The sequence below is a fragment of the Emydura macquarii genome, unplaced genomic scaffold (assembly GCF_026122565.2).
Source record: "Emydura macquarii macquarii isolate MOO-44397 ecotype Brisbane River unplaced genomic scaffold, CSIRO-AGI_Emac_v2 contig_1027, whole genome shotgun sequence".
NCBI lineage: Eukaryota > Metazoa > Chordata > Testudines > Chelidae > Emydura > Emydura macquarii.
In genome coordinates this window covers 11666494-11690596 of record NW_027131164.1, presented here as the reverse complement: position 1 = coordinate 11690596, position 24103 = coordinate 11666494, and the positions used below count along the sequence as shown (strand labels likewise).

General features: G+C 39.5%; 1 protein-coding gene across 2 annotated transcripts in view; it reads right to left on the bottom strand.

Moving 5' to 3' along the window:
- The window catches only part of ROCK2 (Rho associated coiled-coil containing protein kinase 2), a 163585-nt gene that overhangs the window by 23957 nt on the left and 115525 nt on the right, over positions 1-24103 (bottom strand). For both annotated transcript variants that reach the window (XM_067544762.1, XM_067544763.1), the window contains exons 19-33: positions 18274-18434; positions 17603-17787; positions 13854-13923; positions 12864-12967; positions 12574-12760; positions 9947-10040; positions 9740-9834; positions 8743-8922; positions 8307-8475; positions 7708-7884; positions 4756-4826; positions 3191-3279; positions 1759-1837; positions 1236-1497; positions 280-493 (exon numbers count right to left, since the gene is read on the bottom strand). In XM_067544762.1, coding sequence (XP_067400863.1) covers positions 280-493; positions 1236-1497; positions 1759-1837; positions 3191-3279; positions 4756-4826; positions 7708-7884; positions 8307-8475; positions 8743-8922; positions 9740-9834; positions 9947-10040; positions 12574-12760; positions 12864-12967; positions 13854-13923; positions 17603-17787; positions 18274-18434 — 2137 coding nt within the window. The remainder of the gene's footprint in view (positions 1-279; positions 494-1235; positions 1498-1758; positions 1838-3190; positions 3280-4755; positions 4827-7707; positions 7885-8306; positions 8476-8742; positions 8923-9739; positions 9835-9946; positions 10041-12573; positions 12761-12863; positions 12968-13853; positions 13924-17602; positions 17788-18273; positions 18435-24103) is intronic.

Genomic DNA, 24103 nt, shown 5'->3' with positions numbered 1-24103 from the left:
CTGCCTATAATATATAACACATACAGTAGATTTAATTCAGTAATAAGCTCATTAAAAAAAATGAAACATGCCTCCTCACATAGCTTACTTAATATTTTGTATAAAGGAATTCATAAAAGATGACAGGATGGGCTCACATTTCACTAGACATAGTATAAATACAAAGGAAACAAACAAACAAAAATTCTGTGTGAAGTGCCCAGAGCAATTACATAATACAATGTATCACAGTAGGAAACTGTTTAAAGTTATCATCTTTAATAGTAACCATTGTGTTACCTTGGTTTGTTTGGAGGAAGCTGTCGGCTTGGCCGTCTGATAGACTGATTCGGTTGTACCTTCATGGAAGTTCTAGGAGAAGATCGAGCAAAGGGGTCAGGTGCTGGAGGCTTTTTTGGAATCTTTTTCACCAGTCGGCTCACCCATTTCTGTTGTTCCTCTGTAGAATTAGCTAACAGTAGTAGATTCTTTGCAGTTGAGATATCATAATATACTGTAAGAGAAACAAAATCTCAGGATTACATTTTTTTACTTGAGTTCATCTTAAAAACTAATGGCCAGATCCTTGGGTTCTCATAAATGGCACAGAGTGGAGGTCAAGTGGTGCTATACAAACCCAGTATAAAGCTGCCCGTTAGACTGCCATGATCACAGTGCTGCTTTGGATATAGATTATGCCAATGTACCTTCAACATCCATGCCAAAGGAGCCCTTCCAATCTGTCCACAGCCTGCACCCTTTTCCCATTTCTTCCATTTGGAGCATAAAGGAATGATTATTCTCCATGTTACTAAGGAAACAGGTATACAGGAGAACAAACATATGCCACTACAGCCATCTCATATGCCCATGAGAGTAATGAGAATAGAGAAGTGTGCAACCCAGTCCAGAGGGAGCAACTTTTCTGAGTATCATAATCCGTATTGCCACATACTCTGGGTATGTAGCCTTTTTGGGTAGCCCTTCCACTTACTGTGTTGGCAGCACGGAAAGTACTTGGTACAGATGTCCCTGTGCTGACTGAATGTCATCTCCCCTAATTCAATCCTGAAAAAGTTGTGTGGCCTAACTACGATGGGAGAGCACAGCTGATATGCACCCAAGGATCCGACACTCCAGGCAGTTACTTTTACTTTGAGCTCATCTGAAATTATATCATTATTAGAAACCTTTGTCTGAGTTATTCCCTGTAGTTAATTGGCAACCATGCATTTATTCAATTATTCACTATTTACCTTTGCAAGGTGCTATAATCTCTTCCTTTTTATCCATGTGATCTTTGTGACATTTGATATGGCAGCGGCGGCACTCTAGAGCAGGAGGAGGTTTAAACATGTGCCACAGTGGCTTCATACAAGCCTCACAGTTGGTTGGAAAATGATACAGAGTGGGTATAAACTCATGTCCCTTGTGGCAAATGTAATTTGATTTCTCCCCCATAGGCTCGACCGGAAATTCTTGTTCCTTCTTGCTTTCTCCTTCATTAGCATACAGAATCTAGAGTTAAAGCAAAATAACCACAACATTCATACACAATGGGTTGTAGGTTAAGGCAATTATTTAGTTAACAAAGTTCAGGAATAAAAATTAAAGTAGGTTAGAATAGATTTTCTGACAATTTATATGATCTACTTTTCTCACTTGTATTTGTGCCTTCTTTAATAAAAATTTTAAAATATTTTGAAGCATCTTGTATTTAGCTGCATTAGGAATTTTATCAATTTGTTTTTTTAAAAACATTAATTTATAACTACATACCTGGAATATCCTAGGAATCTCTTTGGAATCTGCTCTGTACACATCAGTCTGTGTGACTGGCCGGACATGGAACAATTTGCTGTAGAAGCAGATTTCAAAGAAATAAAATAAAACAAAAAATTAAGTTTGATATTAGAATGTTATCTAATTATTAAATGTACTGATTTAATATATACAATTATGGAATTCTATTGTACCTTAGCTATTAAGGTACATCAGTGTGATGTATAGATTGCCAGCAAACAAAATTCTAAATCCACTTTATTCAACTCCTACCCCCAACTCTGCATATCAATCTCCAACCCTTAAACCATAGCCACAAGAACCAAATTAAAGCTGAATACCTGCATTCTGAACTTGTTAAGCAGAATGTTAGGAACCATTAAGAAAGGGATAGCTAATAAGACTGAAAATGTCATAGTGTCTTTATATAAATCCGTAGTACACCCACATCTTGAAAACTGCATTCAGTTCTGGTCACCCCATCTCAAAAGGATATATTAGAATTTGGAAAAGGTAGAGAGAAGGGCAACAAAAATGATTAGGGTATGGAACAGCTTCCAAATAAGGGGAGATTAAAAAGTCTGGGACTTTTCAGCTTGGAAAAGAGACCAATAAGAGGAGATATGATAGAGGTCTATAAAATCTTGACTAGTGTGGAGAAAGTGAATAAGGAAGTGTTATTTAATCCTTTACATAACACAAGAACTAGGGGTCACTTAATGAAATTAATAGGCAGCAGGTTTAGAACAAACAACACACAGTCAATCTGTGGAACTTGTTGCCAAGGCATGTTATGAAGGCCAAAACTATACTGAGATTCAAAAAAGAACTAGATAAGATTATGGAAGATTGGGCTATTACCCAAGATGGTCAGGGATACAGCCCCATGCTCTGACTGTCTCTAGCCTCTGTTTGCCAGAAGCTGGGAATGGACAGCAGGGGATGGATCACTCGATGATTGCCTGTTCTGTTCATTCCCTCTGAAGCATCTGGCCACTGTCAGAAGACAGGATACTGGGCTAGATGGATAACTGGTCTGACCAACTACGGCCATTCTTATGTTTAAGTACTGCACTTGTAACCCACAGCCGAGTGTGATATACAGGTTCCTCACTCTGTGCCAATCTGCAGAGGATATGAGTTGTTACAGACCCCAGCTCTAGAGTTTTGTCTCTTTAGTTCAAGCCATAGCACCATAAGCTCTTAGTTCTGGAGGTCTCCAGTTCAGTCCCCAATATGTCAGCTAAGAGGGAAGTCAGGCACACACTGACTGACCTCAAACTGTAGTTTAAATAACATATGACATCAGAGTCACTATCAGCTCTCAAAATATTTTCTAAAGTTGTTTTCTTTCCAAGGCCATCTGCTAATGTCCATCTGAAAGTTAACAAAAGTAATGTATACCACAATCTCCTGTAATGATACTTACTCAATATCTAACACCATATAGGGGTTAGATTGTTCTTTATCTTGTTCACTATCATAGAACAGAATCTTCTTACTGCTTACAATTACATACTGTTAAAAAAAGATAGACAGGTATTAACATACTTCTTACAATAAAAGGTTTAATCTCAAGTATTTATTTCTGTCAAGTTAAATACTTCCATAACTTTCTTTCATAATTTTATTATTAAATGGTCAATAATAGCATGGTAGTTTGGGTTCACAATCTAAGCACAAAGTCAGTCATAATTTACATCATAATGACATAAAATTGTTATAATTCGGTTACAAACGATCTTTACAAGTTTAAATACCTATTTAAAAAAGATGCAAGGAATGGAACGGTTTCTATGTTACTGGTTTAATTTTGACTCATATTGGTCCTGTTCACAGTGAACAGATGTCCCCTTTCCAAAAATCACCATCACAGTTAGCACCTTTGTTGGCAGTCTCAGTAAAGGAGCCAAAGACGGAGTAGATAAGAGAAAATCTCCTTCTCTAAAAGTTGTTCAGAATAGGCAGGTTGGCAGAGTAGGGAGAGAGAGCTGACACCACCATTACTTGTGCTTTATCTGTTCTGTGTTTAAAAAGCCATCTGGGAAGCTTGTCAGACACCACACACTAAAACACCAGCAGTTCAGGGAAGACACCCAGTTCTTCATCTCCTAGCTATTTTAGTGTGTTATTGGACTCAGCACTAGATCAGTGGTCCCCAAACTTTTTACTCCACACCCCTTTACCTTTGTCTGCCTCCCCTCCCTGCCTCCTCCCAGCTGAGGCTGGGAGTGGGGCCACAGTCAGGGGCACTGCAGTCAGGACTGGGGACCGAAGCTGAAGCCGGGTGCTGTGACTGGGGGCTGAGGCAGGGGCCAGGAGCTGCGACCTGGGTCCGAGGCAGGGGCCAGGCATTGAGGCTGAACGCCACAGTCAGGTGCTGGGACTGTGATAGGCGCTGTAACTGGGGGCCATGGACTACCCAGGGCTGGCCACTGAGGCTGAGCTGGGAGCTATGGCTGGGCCTGGAGCAGAGCTTGGGCAGAGCAGGGCTAGTGGTGCTCCCTCCCTGCTCCCTGTGGGGGCTGGGCCCGGTCACGTTTCCCCCCCCCCGAATATTCCTCTGTGCCCCCCTAGGGGGATGCGCCTCAGAATTTGGGGACCTCTGACCTAGATGATGAGCAGTTGGCTAAAGCTGAACCCAGACAAAATGGAAGAGAGGCTGGTCAGAATATGGAAGCACCTGAACTCAACTCTTCTTCCCTTATGAAGGGCATCTGCCCTTGGATTATGTCATTTCACAGCATTAGGATCCTGCTGGGTCTTCACACTGCTAGATGCCCAAATAGTCAGCCGTAGGTGCATAAATAATGTCCACTCCCATCTGTTCCCTGACCTAACAGACTAAGACCCATCAATGGTGATCTATGCATGTATTATCTGATTAGGAAACATTTATGTAGAAAAGAAGTGTCACCCCTTTAAAAAGCTGCTACTAATACAAAATCCAGGAGCCTGTCAGTTAAGCAAGAGGTCAAAAATTGTATTTCTCACCTTTTTCACCCATCCAAATTTCTTAGTGTTATTTCGGACAGGTAGCGATAGCCAACCTTCTAATCTTGATTCTGCAAATAAATATTAAAGTAAGTATTTAAACAACACGCATTTATCTGAGACCACTATGCATATGAAATAGCCTTTATTTAGAAACAATAAGGCAGATATACAAATACTGTAACCTGGTAAGCAAAATGCCCTTCAAGCTTTCTCACAGCAGATTTTTCAGAGACAAAAAGCAATATAGCACAGCCACTATTAGCAAATAATGCCACTCAAAAACTAGTAATCAGACTAGGAAAAAGGAGCCAATGTCTAACTATAAAACAATGCTATCACACATATATTCTCTTTAGTAAAAATAAGACAAAGACACTGTGATTTTAAATGCCTATAATTATTTAACTATCAGCTCCAGCCATTAAAATTGCTTGTATGAAGGCATTAGTTCGGAATACACAACATCCAGTTTTAGATAAAAACTTATAAAGATGAATACATATGCACAAATATGTATTTTTAAAGGCTGTATATTAAGGTTTGTATTTAATACATACTACATATATATTTTTACCATACAAGTTAAATAAATTTACCTCAAATATTAGTTTACTGTGGGAGTTGGGGGGGAATAAATAAAATTAACCATTTTCCTGAATAACAGCAATGGCTAAATTGCAAGTTTTGCCATTATAATTAGAACTCCTTGCTCTACCGCCATTTCCTCAGAACCTGTGTAAATCATCACAGCTTTCTAACCAGTATCAATAAGTCATCTTTGGCTAACCCTTTGGCCTTTTCTGTACTCAGTACACTCTCACTGAGCCACTTAATAAGAAATAGCTTTTGCTGCTAGTTTCACACAACAGGAACATTTTATACCATCTTTTCTCTGAAGATTTCAAAGCAGCTTTACATACATTAAGCCTCTACATCTTAATTCTAATTTAATATTTGTTTTGTGGTAGGAGCCAAAGAGGTGAGTATTAGACATAACTGCTTACCTGCGATAATTGCTTTCTGATTATCTATATCAGAAGAGATCATCAGACTCCTAATATCCCTGCCTCGACACAGAAACTCTGAATTCAAAGTTTTAAAGCCTTTGATTTAACAGGGGCATCTTGTTCCAGCCTATGCATGGAATGTTAACATCCCCTGGTCCTGTAATTCCCAGTTCCTTTTAAGCAAGTGGTGAAATCATCCTATGTGTACAAATGGGAAGTGTATAACAAAGAGAAAATGTTTACAGAACCCCCAGCATTGTGGACAGAAAGGTGGAAGAAAGGTTATCTAGTATGATGTGTACTTGATCTTCAGAATATATTTGTTTGCTTGCTGATACCTTTAACAAGGATGTACATGTTAATACACACACCAAACACATGGGAAACACTGCACATACATTTTGCTCCATGTGTCTGGCATGTTAGATAGTAATGAAATAATTTAAATCTTCAGCAATCATTTCTGTGATGTGTAACCCATGCCGCTAGCATCATATGCTTCTCTTCATGGCTCAGCATATGACTTTCAATGGTCTCACTGGATTTGTCTGGAGCTATTCTCACTCTCTGATTAGACAGAGCAAGCAGAAGCTAATCAAAAGAATGCTCCTCAGTGTGAAAAGATTGTATTCACTAGGAGGAAATATTCACATACTCCTCACCTCTCCAACCTCTAAGAATTCAACTTGAGAGGGGACAGAAGGGAAGTCCTCCATTTTACTGCCTCTGAGGCTATTCTCTATTAAGAGTTTACTGTTAAAACTGGCTACACCCCAGTAACGACTGAATGCTCACCTTCCATGGCTCTTCCTGCATATAGGGACAGAAGAAAAGACGCTGATAGAAAACATTCACCCACTTCCAGGGAAAGGAACTGGAAGGAGAAGCTGGGTTTGGTTGGGTCCCACCAAGGACTGCTTAAGAAGTTTAAAAAAATCTCTATTGTCAGTGGAGCCACATAAGCATTCACCTGCCTCTGCTGTTGTGTACCCATATAACATCTTTCCCAGCAGCAGAAATATGAGAATCTAGTGTCTCCTCATAGACTGCATCCTTAGTCTGGGAGCAGAGACAGGACAGAAGAGAACATATTTCCTAGGAAATCCTCCTCATGACAACTTATATTTGCCTGTATTCTCAATGGACATGAACCATATTTTATCTCTACAAAGTAATGTCCCAGCACTGCCTTCTTATCAGAAAGGCAACAGACGTGATTTACCAAAGTCAGTATATAACTAAACATTTATTAAGACAGTCTAATTTGGCCTGAACTCTGAAAGTTCTACTGATCGGAAAAGGGTCCCACTATAAATTTTCTTCTTGCTACTGGAAGAGTAAATTTTAATAACTTGCTGCTGCTCTTTATGCTGACACGGATCCATAATGAACACACAAGTCTTATGTATTAGAGATCAAGTTTTAAAAAATACTCTCCAAGTTTTTGTTGTCTTAGCCATGTGATATCCAACTTTAGGCAAAGAATTTGGGCAGCCCAAAATTTGATTTATACAAGCAAGCTGTATTTGTACTCACAAGGTGGACTGCTAGATTATCAATTATTCAACTGGAGTATTTAATTGCTCAAGTAGAACAAACAAGATAAGGTTTTGGATACCCAAAAACTCTGAGGTGCATAAAGTTATGCATAGACACTGGACAGAGACTACTTTGAACATATGGACATAAAAATCACCTTTCAAAAGACTTCTGTAAAATTGTTTTTCAACTATAGGTCTAATTTGGTTGCAAACACTGAACATTTAGAAAAAAACAAGCCAATTCTTTGTTCATGCAACATTCTCTTTAATATGTTCTGGATCACAATTTGTACTGCCCATGCTTTTGAAAATAGTGTATTAATAGTGTTAGTTATAAAAAAAGGCCAAAGGACAAAGTTAGAACAAATCATAAGTGCATCCAATGATTTCAGGGATGTCACCTGTGCTATCAGGTTCTGAAGGGATGCGTACAGAAGACAGTGGTTCTTCCTCTGAGTCAGAATCAGAGTTGAGAAGCATGCGAGAACTGGAAGGCTTAGTGGCAATACTGACAGAGGTAGAAGAATGCTGGTAGGTAAGAGACATGGACTCCATAGTGTGGGATTGAGTGATATGGACTAAACACCCATCATAAAGGAGTGAAAAGGGCACAAAAGAAGTTAAAAAAGAATCACTAAAAAGAGAGTATTAGTTTTTACATTTTAACGTTTAATACAGTATTTACAAAATGAACACCTCAATCAAGAGAAAAAATAATTGTTAGCTCAAATGAGAAACAGAATGTAATCTTAATGCTTAAAAAATTAAAATTAACTTGTTTTTTAAACATAATTTAAGAAGAAAGAACTAAGTACAGTTAAAATAAAGATTGTTTCAGTTAGCGAATGTATAGTAAGTGCTATCAGATTACCGAAAAGGTATAAGTACAGAAAAACCAAGGAAGTCACAGAAACATAAGAAGTTTGTTTAATGCTTTGACTTCCATGATAAAACACTATGAAACTGATAAAGGTAGGAATATTAATAAAAAAAATCATACCAGGGAATCCATCATCTGCCTCAGCATCCCCAGGTCCACTGCCTATGCTGGTGCTGTCTAGGCCAATGTGTATTGATTGAAGCTGGGACCGAAGTTGTTCAATATCACTATCCTTGCTGTCAAGTGTCATCTGCAGTTCGATTCGTATCTGGCTCTCCTCTGCTATTTGCTGTGAAAATGATGTGAAAAGGTTTGCCTTTTAGTATTATTGTTGTACTCCATAATTTTTATAGAATTTTCTTGGTGGAATGGGACTTTACAACCAATCTTGAAATATACAACTTTTTAATTTCTTTATCTGAGTCATCCCTAAGATTATGCATATATTTTCCATATAAATATGGCATCTTGGAATTATTTTAAACTCTGTTTCAATTACTTAAACAAATTTAAGAACATTTGTATTGCTATTTATTGATGCAAATTCATTTCTTACTGCCTGCATTTCATTCATCTCTTTTTGATATTTAATCATCATCTGGGTTAACTTTTCACGTTCAGATTTCAGCTCCATATGCAGTTTTCTATTCTCCTTTTCTTTCCTCCGTACATCAGTGTCAGCTCCACGTTTTACAGGATCCTTCCGATTCATGATCTCAGCCAATTTGTTCACAGCCTTAAAAAAACAAAAACAAAAAACAAACCACAAAATAAAGTCCCCAAAAGTAAACAACAGGTAAAAATAATGTCATCTCTCCCACCCGTGATTAGCAACTATTATAATACTTTACCCATGAATTCAAAAAACTTTGGTATTTTATTAAGATGGACCTGCACAATTTAATTCTGTGTATCAATCAAGCATTGTAAAAATGACAATGAAATTTCACTCTGGAACAAAGCACTTTTGTTCTTTTACATACTTTCTTTAGATAGCCCAGTTAGTTAGAAGCCAAATACAACTTTAAATTGGAATGTCTAATATGCCTCTAGGATGTCTAGAGCACAATGAGCGAGTACAAAATCAGACACGAAGTCTAGTATCCAAATTTTGACAGAGCTCATTACCAGATGCTTCAGAGAAAGGTGAAAAACACAGAGGAAGGTAATTCAGAGTTGCTGACAATATAATGAAATTAAACTATGTCATACGCAAAATACATGTCAAAACTAGCTTCTCTGAATCAAGATAAAGGATTTACCTGGATTAGGGATTTACACTGGGCTAAATCACACTGGGACAAACTGTTTCACCCAGGTATAGTGTATCTACAGGTCTGCACCCAAGTATAACTACTTGTGCAAGTTTTCCTAATCTAATACGGTTTAGTAAAAAGTTCTGAGGGTATACAAATTGTGTCCAGATTTCAATGAGTACGTACAGCTGCTTTATAACAGAAAGCAACTGTTCCATGTAAAAAAAATGCTACCTGCTACATGAAAAGTATATTATTCCAATTATCATGATCATCTGCTCATTCTCTTATATTTACCTGGGTTTTCAGTGTTCTCTCATTCAACAACTGTTTCTCAAACTGAGTTTTAATAACTGCTACATTTGTTTCTTCATCTTTTAGCCTTGTAATTTCTGCAACAAGATAATAAGAAATCTGTAAAGGCTAATTACAGCAGTAAATGGTAAATTTTTTGAGAACTAAAGCATTTTAAAGTTAAATTCAAGTTGTTCACTGAACACTCACGTTCTTGGACATCTTTCAGTTTATTATTCAGTTCTTCTTTCTCATTAGCAAGATTAGCGACATCACTAGTCAGTGTCCTATTGGCTTCCTCCAGCTAAAACAAAGCAAAAAATTAAGTATATGTTACCACACAACAAAAAGTAATGCAAAAGATTAATGGATTTTTTGAAAGAAGGAAAAAGACGGAAATGCCTTAGAATGAGACCAAGATAAAGGAAAAGAGAATTTGGAGTAAGAAGAGAAATGGGGGCACAGAGGAGAGAATGATCAAGCAAAGGTATGTGGGAACAGGTGAGAGAGAGGGGAGCAAAATGAAAAAGTTTGCAAGATTGTGCAATATGGAAAAATGGAGTAGGAAGAGTCTGTCATCAAAATCAAGAAACAAATAGGCTCAAGACTTGGCAGACTTGGCATGAAAAATTACAGCCACCTTAAGGCGAGAGATGGAATAGACCGCAAAACAGAGAATGTGCAGCTTTAAGTGCTATTTGGAGTTAAGAGGGATTAGAATTGAAAAGGAAAAAAGGAGCATGCTGCAGCAATCATTTAGAATGAAAGGGAACTAAAGGAGAGTCTGCTGAAACAGAGGGCAGGGATATAAGATGAGTAAGAGAAGCACAAGCACAGAGCTGAAGATAATCATATGCTGAGGTGAATTTTTTGCAAGACAGAGCAGCCATTCCACAGGCAAATGAAGGAGAGGGTTTGGTTTAAGACTGGTAAGGACAGACGAGTGTATGGTTATGAATAATCAGGGTTAATTCAGATTTTAGAAGAAGTGTGGAGAAGGAGGCAGGTTTTAGATAATGAGCTAGAGAGAGGTGATGGAACTGAAGTACAGAAGGTTTGTGTAATAAGAAGGGCAAGTGAGGGAAAAGGGGAGACCCAAGCGAGGAACAGAGTGAAATTGAAGATCCAGAAGATGTGCATGGAAGCCAGGGGTTGAAACTGAAGAAATATTTCAAGGAGGGAGAAGTAGCAGTGCCAGTTAATGATGGAATTAACAGCAGAGATGTGGCAGCAGTTAATGCAAATTGCAGACCGCATGCATACTGATTAACAGAGATGGTGGGTTGTAGCTCTAGATTGTTGGGTGTGACTAAGAATTAATGACAGATTGCAAGAAAGCCAGTTCTTAATTGAGAATGCTGACAGCTCAAGCTGCTTCTTGCTCTCTAGAGAACCAGAAGGGTGGAGAGGGTGAGCTATACCTATATGTTTAGCACACTAGGGTCAGAGGATATACAGTTGGCAGGCCTGGATCTTTTCCCTGGAACTAACTAATAACTCTGAATTCTTCCTGAGGCTATTTATATCCCATTCCAGAAAGTTCAGGGAGGGAAGTTAGCTGCTTCTATTAATTGGCTGGACTTTGGGAGGGCCCTTCTCTCTCTCTATCCCTTGAGCCCAGACACTGGCCAAATATGTTGATAACTTGGTAACTTTTTTTGTTTAAGTCTATATTTAGTAACAGAGTCATCCATAGCAGGCATAGTATCAGTATGAAAATGTGTAGCAAAATGTAATTTAAATAAATAAATGCACATAAAAAGTATCTTGATTATTTTACATTAAGAAGTACCAAAAATGGCCTTAGGGTACTTCTAATTTATCATTAAAAACAAAAAAATGATATATTATTTATGTGTCGGGGGGGGTGGGGAGGGGTTGGGGTTGGTCTTGAATGCCTATTAAAAAGCCAGGGAACCCATTTAAATCAGCAGTGCCCAAACTTTTCTGGTTGTGCCCCTCTTACCAGTAATGGAATCTGTCTGTGCCCCTCCTCTATTACTACACAGCTGGCTCAGCAGAGGAGATTGGGCTGAAGGAGGAGATGGGGGCAGAACTGAGCCTGGGAGCAGAGAGGGAATGAGGGCAGAGCTGGCCTGAGGGCAAAGCAGGGAGCTGAACTGGGAGCCAAGCCATGCCTGGGGACAGAGTGGAACTGGGAGGTGCTCCCTCCCCACCCCCTGTAGTGGCTGGCCTGGGCCCCACTGTGACTCCCAAACATCCCTCTGTGTCCCTCTAGGGAGGCAAGCCCCACAGTTTGGGGACCACTGCATTAAACTGCAATTACATTTTAATGTGAATCCCTCAAGTCACATATCCCTAGCCAAAGGAATCAACTCCTAGGATGTCATGTTTCAGAATGACTAGGAATTTTTACAGCCAAACTATACACATCTGAAAAAATATGGTTTAGAATGGAAAACGTGACAAAACCTTGATTATAGCAACATGAACTGTACCATTATACACAGATTTTTATATACAACTGCATATATTTACATTCCCAGTTTTGTTTCCACAGGTTCGAAGTATGGAAATAATTGTATTTTTCATCCAGATGTGAAAAATATGTAAACTGCAAGTACTGAGAAACATTCTCTATGATTTCTAAAGTTCAATTAAACATAATTAACCATGTAATGGTTTTTTAAAAAAGAAATTCATGATCTCATATTGTTTACATCTACTCTACTTTAATAAGCATCCAAAAATCTTTCAAGCTATGTATTTCTGTAAGCCTCCAAATGTATCTTTCAAGTAGTTATTCATTATAATGATTAAAGAATTTTTAACACGCACAAAAATCTACCACAAGAGTTATGATGCAAATTACTCACAGATCCTATGGTAGCATCTTTCTCAGTAAGCTCCTGCTTATGCCTAGCCATCATCTCTTTAATCTCCAATTCTTTCATGATCTTCTCTTTTTCCAAATCAGAGTACTGTTCTTCTGCAATGGAGCGAGCAAGTTGCTCTGAATCAGCTTTAGTCAAAGTGATCTCAAGTTGTGCAGCCAAGGAGTCTCTGCAAATAATTGATAAATAATTAGTTCAGAAACTACATGAAAACTTTTAAAACTGAAGTAAATATCCTGATTTATACATACAATTATGTGGCAAACCCTCACCTCTCATCTTGTAACTCCTGTATCTTTTGCTGCATTTCTTTACAAAGTTTGGTCTTTTCTTCACATTCCTCTTTAAGCTCACGAACTTGAGTCTTATACAAAGTCTAGAGTTTAAAAAAAAGAAAAGGAAGGAAAAATGACTTTTATATTGTAGCTTAAGGGTATCTGAATGAATGAGGCAAGACCACATTAAATCCAAAAACTCTTTAATACAGCAAGAGGCCAAGCACAGCAATGCCTTGTCTCCCTAGACCTGACTTAAGGCAGCAACACTCTCAAGAACACTGTTTCTTTCAACTTCGATGTATGCACCCTATCAAGTAACCCCCAGCATCCCCAGCTAGTGGGGAAAAGCAAACCCATTGAAATCCCCAGCCACCAATAAATTCTCCCATAAATGTGATATGCTGTCCTTATATAATTATTAGAAGTTTGAAAGTGTGTATGCATGTACTATTTTTTATTTACACCATACCCATGCTTTTTCAAAGTGGTTTTTTTTTTTGTATTTTAACATAACATTAAAAATATATCAGAAATTTGGTTTTAGAGAAGTTTGGAAAAGTAGCCTTTCCAAATCTATAACTATTAAGACATAGTTCTTCATAAGCTATCATGTCAATTTCATGGAAACATAATTAACAATCAAGAATTATTTGCTTGTATACAAAGCTGATCTCCTACAGAAATACATCATTTTATAAAGATTTTTATTAATTGAACTGGTGAGTAAGTTAAATTGCAAATTAAATATGACAAATTGAATCCTTTTCTTCCTGTTTATGCATTGCTGTGACAGATTCTACTTTTCCAAAAGTATTTGCCGAGTACTTTATGTGAACAAATTTCAGCCTAGAAGAATTTTTGCAGACTGTTCATTAAAAAGTATTTTAAAGTCACTATCTGTGATGCAACTATTCATCTAAATTAGATGGTACTATTTCTGCTTCTTAAAGACTGGACTGGTAAAATAAGAACTACAATACATACTGAGAAATACTGTTCAGCTTCAAGCTGGTCTTGAAGCTCTTTCATTTGTCCATCTGCATCCTGACGTTCTCTGTAAAGTCATAAAACAACGCTTTTCAATAAAATTTGCGAAGATATTCCAAACAAATATGAAAGTACAGAAGACTGTATGCATCTATAAAACTCTCCTATACCGCAGTGTCCCCTGACCAAAGTATGGTCTTCTACACCAAATCCTGAAGGTTCCTTTGGCCTCCAGTTCTCGTTTCCCAATTCTGCCTGGACAGTTATAATACTGTGCTCTCTTTTCATCTGGAAAGATTAGCAAGCAGCCTTTGAAACTGACAACACTGTTTTAACCAATGAGAGACATTATTAAAGAAAACAGTCATTGCCCTCTTCTCTCATCTCCATGCAGGACATCATCGAAGTGACAATACCTAGCTCCAGAGCCCCAGGAAGTGAGAGTTAAAAGATGGCCCTTGAACCAGAATATAGTACTTTTCATAATGCAGAATTTCTTAAATACACCCTTTATTAAAGCAACTCAATCAATCACTTATGAATGATAATAGTAATACTTTGTGCTTCTAGAACAATTTCCATCAGAGGCCCTCAGATTGCTTTATCAATTGCTTTACCACAAAAAGCCTTCCATGTAACTGTCATTTTACAAATGGGAAAAATAAGTCACAGAGTGCCGATTCACTTTAAGTCACACAGGAGCCAGGAATAAAAATAAAAACTACATTAGTCTTGCCTTTTCAGCCACAAGACCATTCTTACTCCAGATAGCATTCATTGCTAATAACAGACAGCAACAAATCTCATATGAAATAAATTCCCCTTCCCAATTTGTTTTTTAGTATCATCATAAAAGATTGCTTTTAACTAGTGGTAACTGATTAGCGTTTCTAAGTCACACCGAACATGAAGGTACTAAGTGCTAAGACTATTATCTCATTTTTAGCAGTAAACTTAGAGGTGTGCAATCATTTTAGTATGATTCCAATGCAGCCTCTTAGGGACAGTTAAATACTAAACAGCTTTTCATTTCACTCAAATCTTAAAATGTTCCTTTTTGCATTCACTCAATCTATTTTTTGGAGAACAGCATTTCAAAGTAGCTTTTTACTGAATCTATCTGGATCGAGAACTGGCTAGAGCATAGGGCTCAATGATCAATGTGATCATGGCTCCATGTCTAGCTGGCAGCCGGTCACAAGTAGAGTGCCCCAGGGGTCGGTCCTGGGGCCGGTTTTGTTCAACATCTTCCTTAATGATCTGGAAGATGGGGTAGATTGCACCCTCAGCAAGTTTGCAGATGACACTAAGCTAGGGGAGTGGTAGATACCCTGGAAGGTAGGGATAGGATACAGAAGGACCTAAACAAACTGGAGGATTGGGCCAAAAGAAATCTGATGAGATTCAACAAGGACAAGTGCAGAGTCCTGCACTTAGGACGGAAGAATCCCATGCACAGCTACAGACTGGGGACCAACGAGCTAGGCAGCAGTTCTGCAGAAAAGGACCTGGGGGTAACAGTGGATAAAAAGCTGGATATGAGTCAGCAGTGTGCCCTGGTTGCAAAGAAGGCTAATAGCATATTGGGCTGCATTAGTAGGAGCATTGCCAGCAGATCACGGGAAGTGCTTATTCCCCTCTATTCGGCATTGGTGAGGCCGCATTTGGAGTATTGTGTCCAGTTTTGGGCCACCCACTACAAAAAGGATGTGGACAAGTTGGAGAGAGTCCAGCGGAGGGCAACAAAAATGATTAGGGGGCTGGAGCACAAGACTTATGAGGAGAGGCTGAGGGAACTAGGCTTGTTTAGCCTGCAGAAGAGAAGAATGAGGGGGGATTTGATAGCAGCCTTTAACTACCTGAAAGGGAGTTCCAGGGAGGATGGAACTAGGCTGTTCTCAGTGGTGGAAGATGACAGAACAAGGAACAACGGTCTCAAGTTGCGGGGGGAGGAGGGGGGTCCTAGGTTGGACATTAGGAAAAAGTTTTTCACTATGAGGGTGGTGAAACACTGGAATGGATTTCCTAGGGAGGTGGTGGAATCTCCATCTTTAGAGGTTTTTAAGATGCGGCTTGACAAAACCCTTGCTGGGATTATTTAACTGAGGTTAGTCCTGCTTTGAGCAGGGGGTTGAACTAGATGACCTCCTGAGGTCCCTTCCAACTCTATGATTCTACAGGTGTATTTCATATGGTTAGGAATTTTTTTCTTCTTTTTTGTAAACTCTTCAGGGCAACAACCATCTCTAAGGCTATGTCTACACTGCAGCACTAATTCGAATTAGCTTAATTCGAATTACAGAAAGCGATTTATAGAAAGCGCTGCAGACTGTCCACACTACAGTGTTTGTGCTGGTTTCTTGCGTCCACACTGGCCAGTCTTAATTTGAATTAGAAAGCAGTGCAATGTGGGAAGTTATCCCACAGTGCAACTAACCATAGAGGCTGTTGTGACGAGCGTCATCATCCCAGGATGCAGCGCTGCTTCCCCCACCCTCTTCCCCCTCCCCCAAACAAACAGGAAAAGGATTTTCATGCTGTTTTTTTACTCCCACAATCGCCATTGCTGCAGGCACATGGAGCCAGCTGAACTATGCTCTCATTTTGACTGTGACAAATACATCGCAGTTTATCCCGGATTACTTTAGAACTGTATGCTGTTTGCCTTTTACGCTCCCCCCACCACCCCCTGTATATCGCTTGCCTTTGATTTTTCCCTTCACCAAACGAACCCCCCCACCTGTATGCTGTTTGCCTTTTATGCTCCCCCTACCACCCCCTGTATATTGCTTGCCTTTTTTGATTCTACAGGTTTCTGTAGAACGTAAGATAAATAACAATGGAGTCAGTTAGTATATTAATACAGTGATACAAATGTTTCCATTTCACTGATGGAAAGCATGATATAATGTATCCACATGTAGCACTGTGATTAAACTCTTAAGAAAGTATCAATTTCCATGATTGGCCACTGAAACAATGTAGCAAAGAATTTTCTTTCACTGCTGGCATTTAAAACGCATTCACCACGCAGGAGGGGGGTGGGTGGTGAAATCTTTCAAAGGGACAAACTTTAAAGGGCTAAACTTTCAAAGGGACATATCTTAAAGGGACAAACTGCAAAGGGCTTGCTGGGCAGCTAAAACGCATTCACCATGCGGGGAGGGGGGTGGTGAAATCTTTCAAATCCTTAAAGAGACAAACTGCAAAGGGCTTGTTGTGTGTGTGTGTGTGTGGGGGGGGTGATTGCAGCTTGGATTTTAAACCCATTCACCACAGGAAATGAAGATTTAAATCTCCCCGGGGCTGCTTTGGGGGAAGATACTGAAATGGGACATTATGGGATACAGTCTGGAGGCCAATTAATTCGAATTAAGTCCCATTGCGTCCACACTCACACTAATGCAAATTAACTGATGCGCTTCAGGCATCACTTGCAGAGGTGGTTTTATTAATTTGATTTTAAAGGCTCCTTAATTCGAATTAACAATGCGCAAATGTAGACGCGAGAGTAATTGATTCGAATTAAGCCAGTGTAGACCAGGCCTAATTAGTGTGTGTTTCTACAGAGCCTATTACAATAAGGCCTCAATCTCGGTCAGGGCCATTAGGTACTACTACAACTTAAACAATAGCCAATAACAATCAAGTTCTATACTGCAGGAGTGTCTATGACAGGATTGATTTTATGTAGCCAGGATTTTAAATATACATGGCTCTCAAATCTGGGATGCAGCTCTACTTACTTGCGGAGTTCATTATTTTGCTTTTCCAAGCTCAGTTTGATTTCCAGGAGATGGTTATTCTCTTGTTTTAGCTGTTTCTCTGACATTTTCAATGTGTTGACTTGTTGTGTTTGCATCTTCAGGTCATTCTGCGTGAGGCAGCGCTTTTGTGTTTCCTGTTCTATTTTTAATGTCAAGTTTTTAACCTGTTAAACAAATTAATTCCTTTTTGTATCTCAGAGAAATTTTACAGACACATACGGTAAGGAACTCTTAAAATAATATTTACATTTGCACTGATTCTGTTGTTTTTATTGTATTAATGATGAACTATTGTAAAGCATGAATATGTCTTTTTTGGATAGAAAGATACTACTATACAAAAATTACCTCTAAGTAGAATAAGCTAGCAAGTTTTTCACCCTAATATTACAGAATTTTACATTCCACATGACAAACTTTTCTAAGTTTGTCACAGTGTTGAAAAATTCAGAAAATGAAACTTTACACTGTAAGGAAGCCTTCCTGGAACCAACAGAAGGGAGTGTGAAGATATACTTACTATTATTTTCATTTATAAAGATTTACAGATATTGCCCATAATCAGGAAACTTTAATACTTTTAAAACTAGAACAAATTTTACAATATTCAAAAGGTTCCAATTCAGACTATTTATATAATTACTACTTACATCTTCATTTAGTTTATCCTTTTGCTTAAGCAGCTCATTTATTTTCTGTTGCGCTTGTTTGAGATCACAGTCCAATATAGAACACTGCTTTTCAACTTCTAATAAACAGTTTTCTACTTTTTGCTTTGAAGATCTCTCCTCCAATAGCTTCTTTTCCATTTCTGTGAAATAAGAGAATTAAGATGTGAAATCAGGGAAAGTGGTGGGTGCTCAGCCCTTCTGAAAATAAGGACACTTATTTAAGTGGCTAACTGTAGCCAACATTTTAAACTTGGGTGCCTACAGTTTAATATACTTTAAACTCCTATGGGATGAATGGTACTAGATGGTATCAATGAAACGGACAATAAAATTAGGAGACACACAATGTGGGTGACATAATATCATTTACAAGACCAATTTCCGTTGGTGAGAAATAAGCTTTTGTCCTTATAAGAGCTCTTCTTCAAGTCTGGGCCACAGGCCATGCCCCTGCAATTTCAGGTCACTGCTCCAAAAAAAAAGCTCACTAGAATTTTTTTCAACCTGGGCAATAAGCACAATGATGATTCATTAATAACAGGTGGTTCAGCTGGTGCAACAGCTTGCTGAACAACTTGAACTTTTGCCATCCTATGCTATGAAAATGCTATGCTGTGAAAATCCACCCAAATTTGGCCAATTAATAAGCCCTTTGAAAAAATCACAGCTCATATATGCTCAGTAGAGACTTGTTCAATTTTAGCAGCTAAAATCTCCAAAGAGTCCATCTTGAGTTAGTATGCTTGAGCATCTCACAGCTCCTAATGTAGACCAGACTGCGCGTGCTCTAGCCCAGGACTACAGGGGAGAAGTCAGACTTTTCCTGGAACGGCTGTTCCCAGCTATTCTGGGCCAGTGTGGGACTGGGCACTAGAACAGAGATCAGGGAGTCTGTCTCTCCTGAGCATTCAGTTATCTAGACAGCATGGAGGAGAGAAACAATCAATTTGTATGCAAATGAGACAGAAACCAGATTGGGGGGAGGGTAATGAGTAGTTTGGGATATGGAGTCCAGTGAGATTGGGAGGAAGGAAAAATTGGGATTAATTGGGCAAGAAGACTGGGACTAAGAGTTGATGGGGTAGGGAAATTGGCACTAGGAGCCAGAGAGAGGGAACACTAAGATCAGATGTGGACAAGTGGGGGTACAGTTTAAACCAGAACTAGAATCTAATGTGGGGAGAACAGGTGAAGGGATAGAGGAGAAAGATCTGACAAAGGAGCTGGAATGTGGGGGAGCACTGAAGTGACTAGACAAAGAGGATGAAATAAGAAACCACAAAGGGTGGGGAGAATGAGACAAGGAGATGGGGGGGGAGGGGGAAGAGACAGATTCCATGAGGAGCCCAGGAATGGGAGCTAGGACTGAGAACCAGCTGGAAGACGAGGGGAAAGATGGAAGAGACAAACTGAGACAAGGGAGGGGAGAGATTGTGGCTGGTTGTACAATGAGACTGGAGTTGGGTATGGGGAGTGGGTGAGGACTGGGACTAAGATAATGAGCCCAGAGGGGAAGACTAGGACTGGCTATACAAAGGGACTGGGATGAGAAGCCTGAGGGATACAGATTGGAACAGGATGGAGAGAATGGGGCAGAAGGGGTCAAGCTGAGGGAACAGACAGAAGAATTTGTGTATGTTATCTTCCAGAACCTGGACTGGAACCCATGATTATTTGAATCTTATAATTCCTCTACTGTTAGCAAATTCCTGTGAGACCAACTAGTAAAGAACATGTTCTCCTTCTAGTGCTGGCCCACATAGAGAGCAGCAGAGGGGTGTGTCAACATGATGCACATAATGGTATTTCTGTTTTTCAATAAGCTAGGAAATTACACACAAAGAATATGTTAAATGAACATTAATGTTGCAAAGTCAAGCACTCAGAAGTTAGGAAATGCCAGAATTAAGGTTGCCTGTGCACAGGCAACCTTAATTTGACCTCTTTCATGCATGCATTTTAATACTGTAATTACGATTGCAGGCTATTTTTCCACAGGATACCTGCCTTATTCAGGGAGGACCTGCTCTGGGGATAAATCAGGGTTGTGTCATAAAAGAGGCTGTTATCTGTATGACCCTTGCCATAGCATTGCAAAAGTTGGAAGGTGAATAGTGAATGAGACTGGCCATTGCAGAAAGAGAAAGGATGGTCTCCTGGATTTAATCCCTGCCTATGCCACAGATTTCTCATGTGATGCTAAACAAGTCATAGTCAAAGGGTTTAAGGTCAAAAGGGACCACCAGATCATCTAGCCTGACCTCCTGTATATCACAGGCCACCAATAGCACCCAGCACCCACACACTAAACCCAAAACCAGACTAAAGTATTACAGCCCACAGGAGACTATACTATTATGTGCCACAGGCAGAGAATAGGAGAGGCCAGTGCACCCAGGCCCCTGAAACAACAGGGACATGATTAAATGAAATATACTCAGATAATCCTGGCAAGTGACCCATACCCACACACTGCAGAGGAAGGTGAAAAAAATCCCAGGGTCACTGCCAATCTGACCAGGTGGGGGAATTCCTTCGCAACCCCATGTATGGCAATCAGTTAGACCCTGAGCATGTGAGCAAGAACCAGCCAGCCAAGTACTTGAAGCAAGAATGCTCAGTGCCACCTTCAAGCTTGGAGACATCCTACCCCATGTCCCATATCCAACCATCACTGTCCCTGATGCTTCAGAGAAAGAAGATTAAAAAACAAACAAACAGTGTACACTGGTGGAAGGGGGGAATCTCTTTCTGACCCCTGCAGGTGGTTGGCTGAAATCCTGAAGCATGATCTTCTAGTAATATAAGATGTAAACCAGAAGTGAATCCCAGGGCTGTTGAGGTCAGCCTCATACCATCACAAGATACCCTGTCATACATTTGTCCAGTTCTCTCAAAACTTATTAAGTTGTTTGCCTCCGCACCTCCTATTAGGAGACTGTTCCAGAACCTCACCCTTCTGATGGTTAGAAACCTTCTTCTAATTTTTCAGCCTTAATTTGTTCATATCCAGTTTACACGCATTTGTTCTTGTGCCAGCCCGCCTTGGTTAGTCTGCAAGGTCACCCAAATCTTCCTGTATAATATTCCAAGCCCCGTCTGTATTGATGATGCCTCTTAATTTTGATTCATCAGCACATTTCATTAATACTCTCCTACTTTTTGTGCCATGGTCATTAATAAAAATATTGGATAAAATTGGCCCGAAGGTTGAACCTTGAGGAACTTTACCAGTAACCTCCCTCCAGCACAATAATTCACCTTTCAGCAAAACCCATGGCCTTAAACCACTGAAATCAAGCTTTTCAGATGTCGTCACTAATTGCAGGTTCATCACTTTCTGGGTGCCCAACTTGATATTCTGGTGTCTGATTTACAAAAATGCTAAGCACTGACAGCTACAATTGAAGTCAATGAGAAATGTGCTAGAATATACGAAGTTCTGTATAACACTCAAATGCTCTGAAAAATCAGGTCCTAGTTGTCTCAAATTGAGCACCTAGAATGCCTGGACACTTTTGACCTTAATCTATCTGCTAAGATCCCCTTCTATTAAATGGTGATAATACCACTCGCTCAACTCAGAAGGGATGTTGTGAAGATAAATTAAGGTAAGTAGCATGTGATCATGTAGTTAAAGACTGAATCATAATGCATATGTACAGAGAGAGTAGAATTAAGATTACACCAGCATTTCCTAACTTTTGAGTGCTTAATTTTGCAATCTTAATCATGTTCTTTTAACATGTTTTTTGTGTGTAATAGAGAATAGAAATAAAATTCAATGTGCACACAGCAACATTAAACACAATTAAAAACAATTGTTTAAGTAAGTTATAGTTTTGGCAAAGACATGAATGTTCAAAAACATGGTCACGTATCTCTCACGGCAGTACTTACTAACTAGCATCCTTCCTGCTCTGGGCATGGAATAAGAGCTGCAGCTACAAATTAGTGCAATCCCAACCAATGCCTTGAAGTGTCCCCCCTGTGTGTAGCCAAATGCAAATCACGAACAACTATAAAATCACTTTCAAGAAGCATCATAGAAGACTCTAGCAATGATTTTTTCCCCAAATACATGAAAGTTACTTACTTGTAACTGGAGTTCTTCGAGATGCCTCTGCATATTCCCACTTACGGGTATTGCATCATCTGGTGGCACCTAACAGCAGAACTTTCTTCAAGCAGTGCCCGTTGAGCGCATGTGCCCCTTCCTTCTCCTCCCCCTCTCAGTATTTTTGAATGTTGGAGCATAAGGCTATATAAGGGGGCTACTGTGCCCTCTGCTACCTCAGTTCCTTCCATTGCTAACCCAGAGAAACAGCAATGAGACTGCAAAAGAGGGGAAGGTGCATGGGAAGTGTGAATATACAATCATCTCAAAGAGCTTCGGGTTCCAGCAACCTTCATTTCTTCTTTGAGTGGATCTGCAAATTCCCACTTATGCGTAGTTTGACAAGCAGTGTTGAAAGTTCAGAAGGTGGAAACAGAGTCCCAATTAAATAACAATCAAAGAACCACTCTGCCAAATTTGGCATCTGCTCTCAAAACCAAATCTAGAGTATAGTATTTAGTGAATGTATGTACTGACTTCCAAGAAACAGCCTTGCAAATTTCTTCTATAGGAAGGTGTTTAGGACAAGCAAAAAATGCTGCTACAGCTCTAGTAGAGTAAGGCCATAGAACAGTAAGCACACAAACTTCTGCAAATTTGTAACATTCAGTGATGCATTGTTTAACCCAGCTAGAAATAGTCTGAGCTGACACACTGTGATTCTTAGCATAAGAAACAACCAACTTAGATGATTTCATAAAACTCTTAGTTCTGTTTAAATAATCCTGAAGCACCCTTCTAGCATCTAAAACATGTAACACATATTCCCCTTTATTACCTGCAGTTTTGGGGGAAATATTGGTAAATTGTCAGATTAACATGAAATTCAGACACTATTTTAGGTAAAAGCCTGGGATCAGGTCTAAGAACCACTTTCTCCTTATGAAAATTTGTAAATGGGGGATCGACCATCAGTGCATGCAGTTCACTCACCCTTCTGGCCGATGCTATAGTAATAATGAATACTGTTTTTAATAGATAAATAAAATAAGGAACACTCCAACAAGGGTTCATAAGCATAGAAAAGTTTCATAAGCATAGATAAGACCAAATTGATGTCCAAAGAAGGGAATGGACCACTCAAAGGAGGATACATGTTAGATAACCCCTTCATAATCTTTTAACTGTATCATGCACAAACAGCGATTTATCGTTGACCAAAATATGGTAAGCCGATAGCCACCAGGTGAAGTTTTAAGAGGCATTGCATAACCCCTCAGTACATTAAATACTCCAAAATAGAGGGTATAGAACCTGAAACTGGAGAAAGAGTGGTTACTTTACCTCATAATTGTTGTTCTTCAAGATGTGTTGCTCATGTCCATTCCCAATTAGATGTGTGTGCGCCATATGCACTCATGCCAGCAATTTTCCCCCAGTGATATCTGTAGGGCCAGCTCTAGCACCCCGTGCAGCGGCTTGAGTATGTTCCATACATAGGGCGCCTCTGGCCCCCCCTACCTCTCAGTTCCTTCTTGCTGGAACTCCAACTGAGGGGAAGGAGGACGGGTTGTGGAGTGGACATGAGCAATACATCTTGAAGAACAACAGTTATGAAGTAAGTAACTGTTCTTTCTTCTTCGAGTGCTTGCTCATGTCCATTCCCAATTAGGTGACTTACCAGCAGTATCCTCAGAGATGGGCAGGGGTTCATAGGTGTGACGTTTGTAACACTGCTCTACCAAAGCTAGC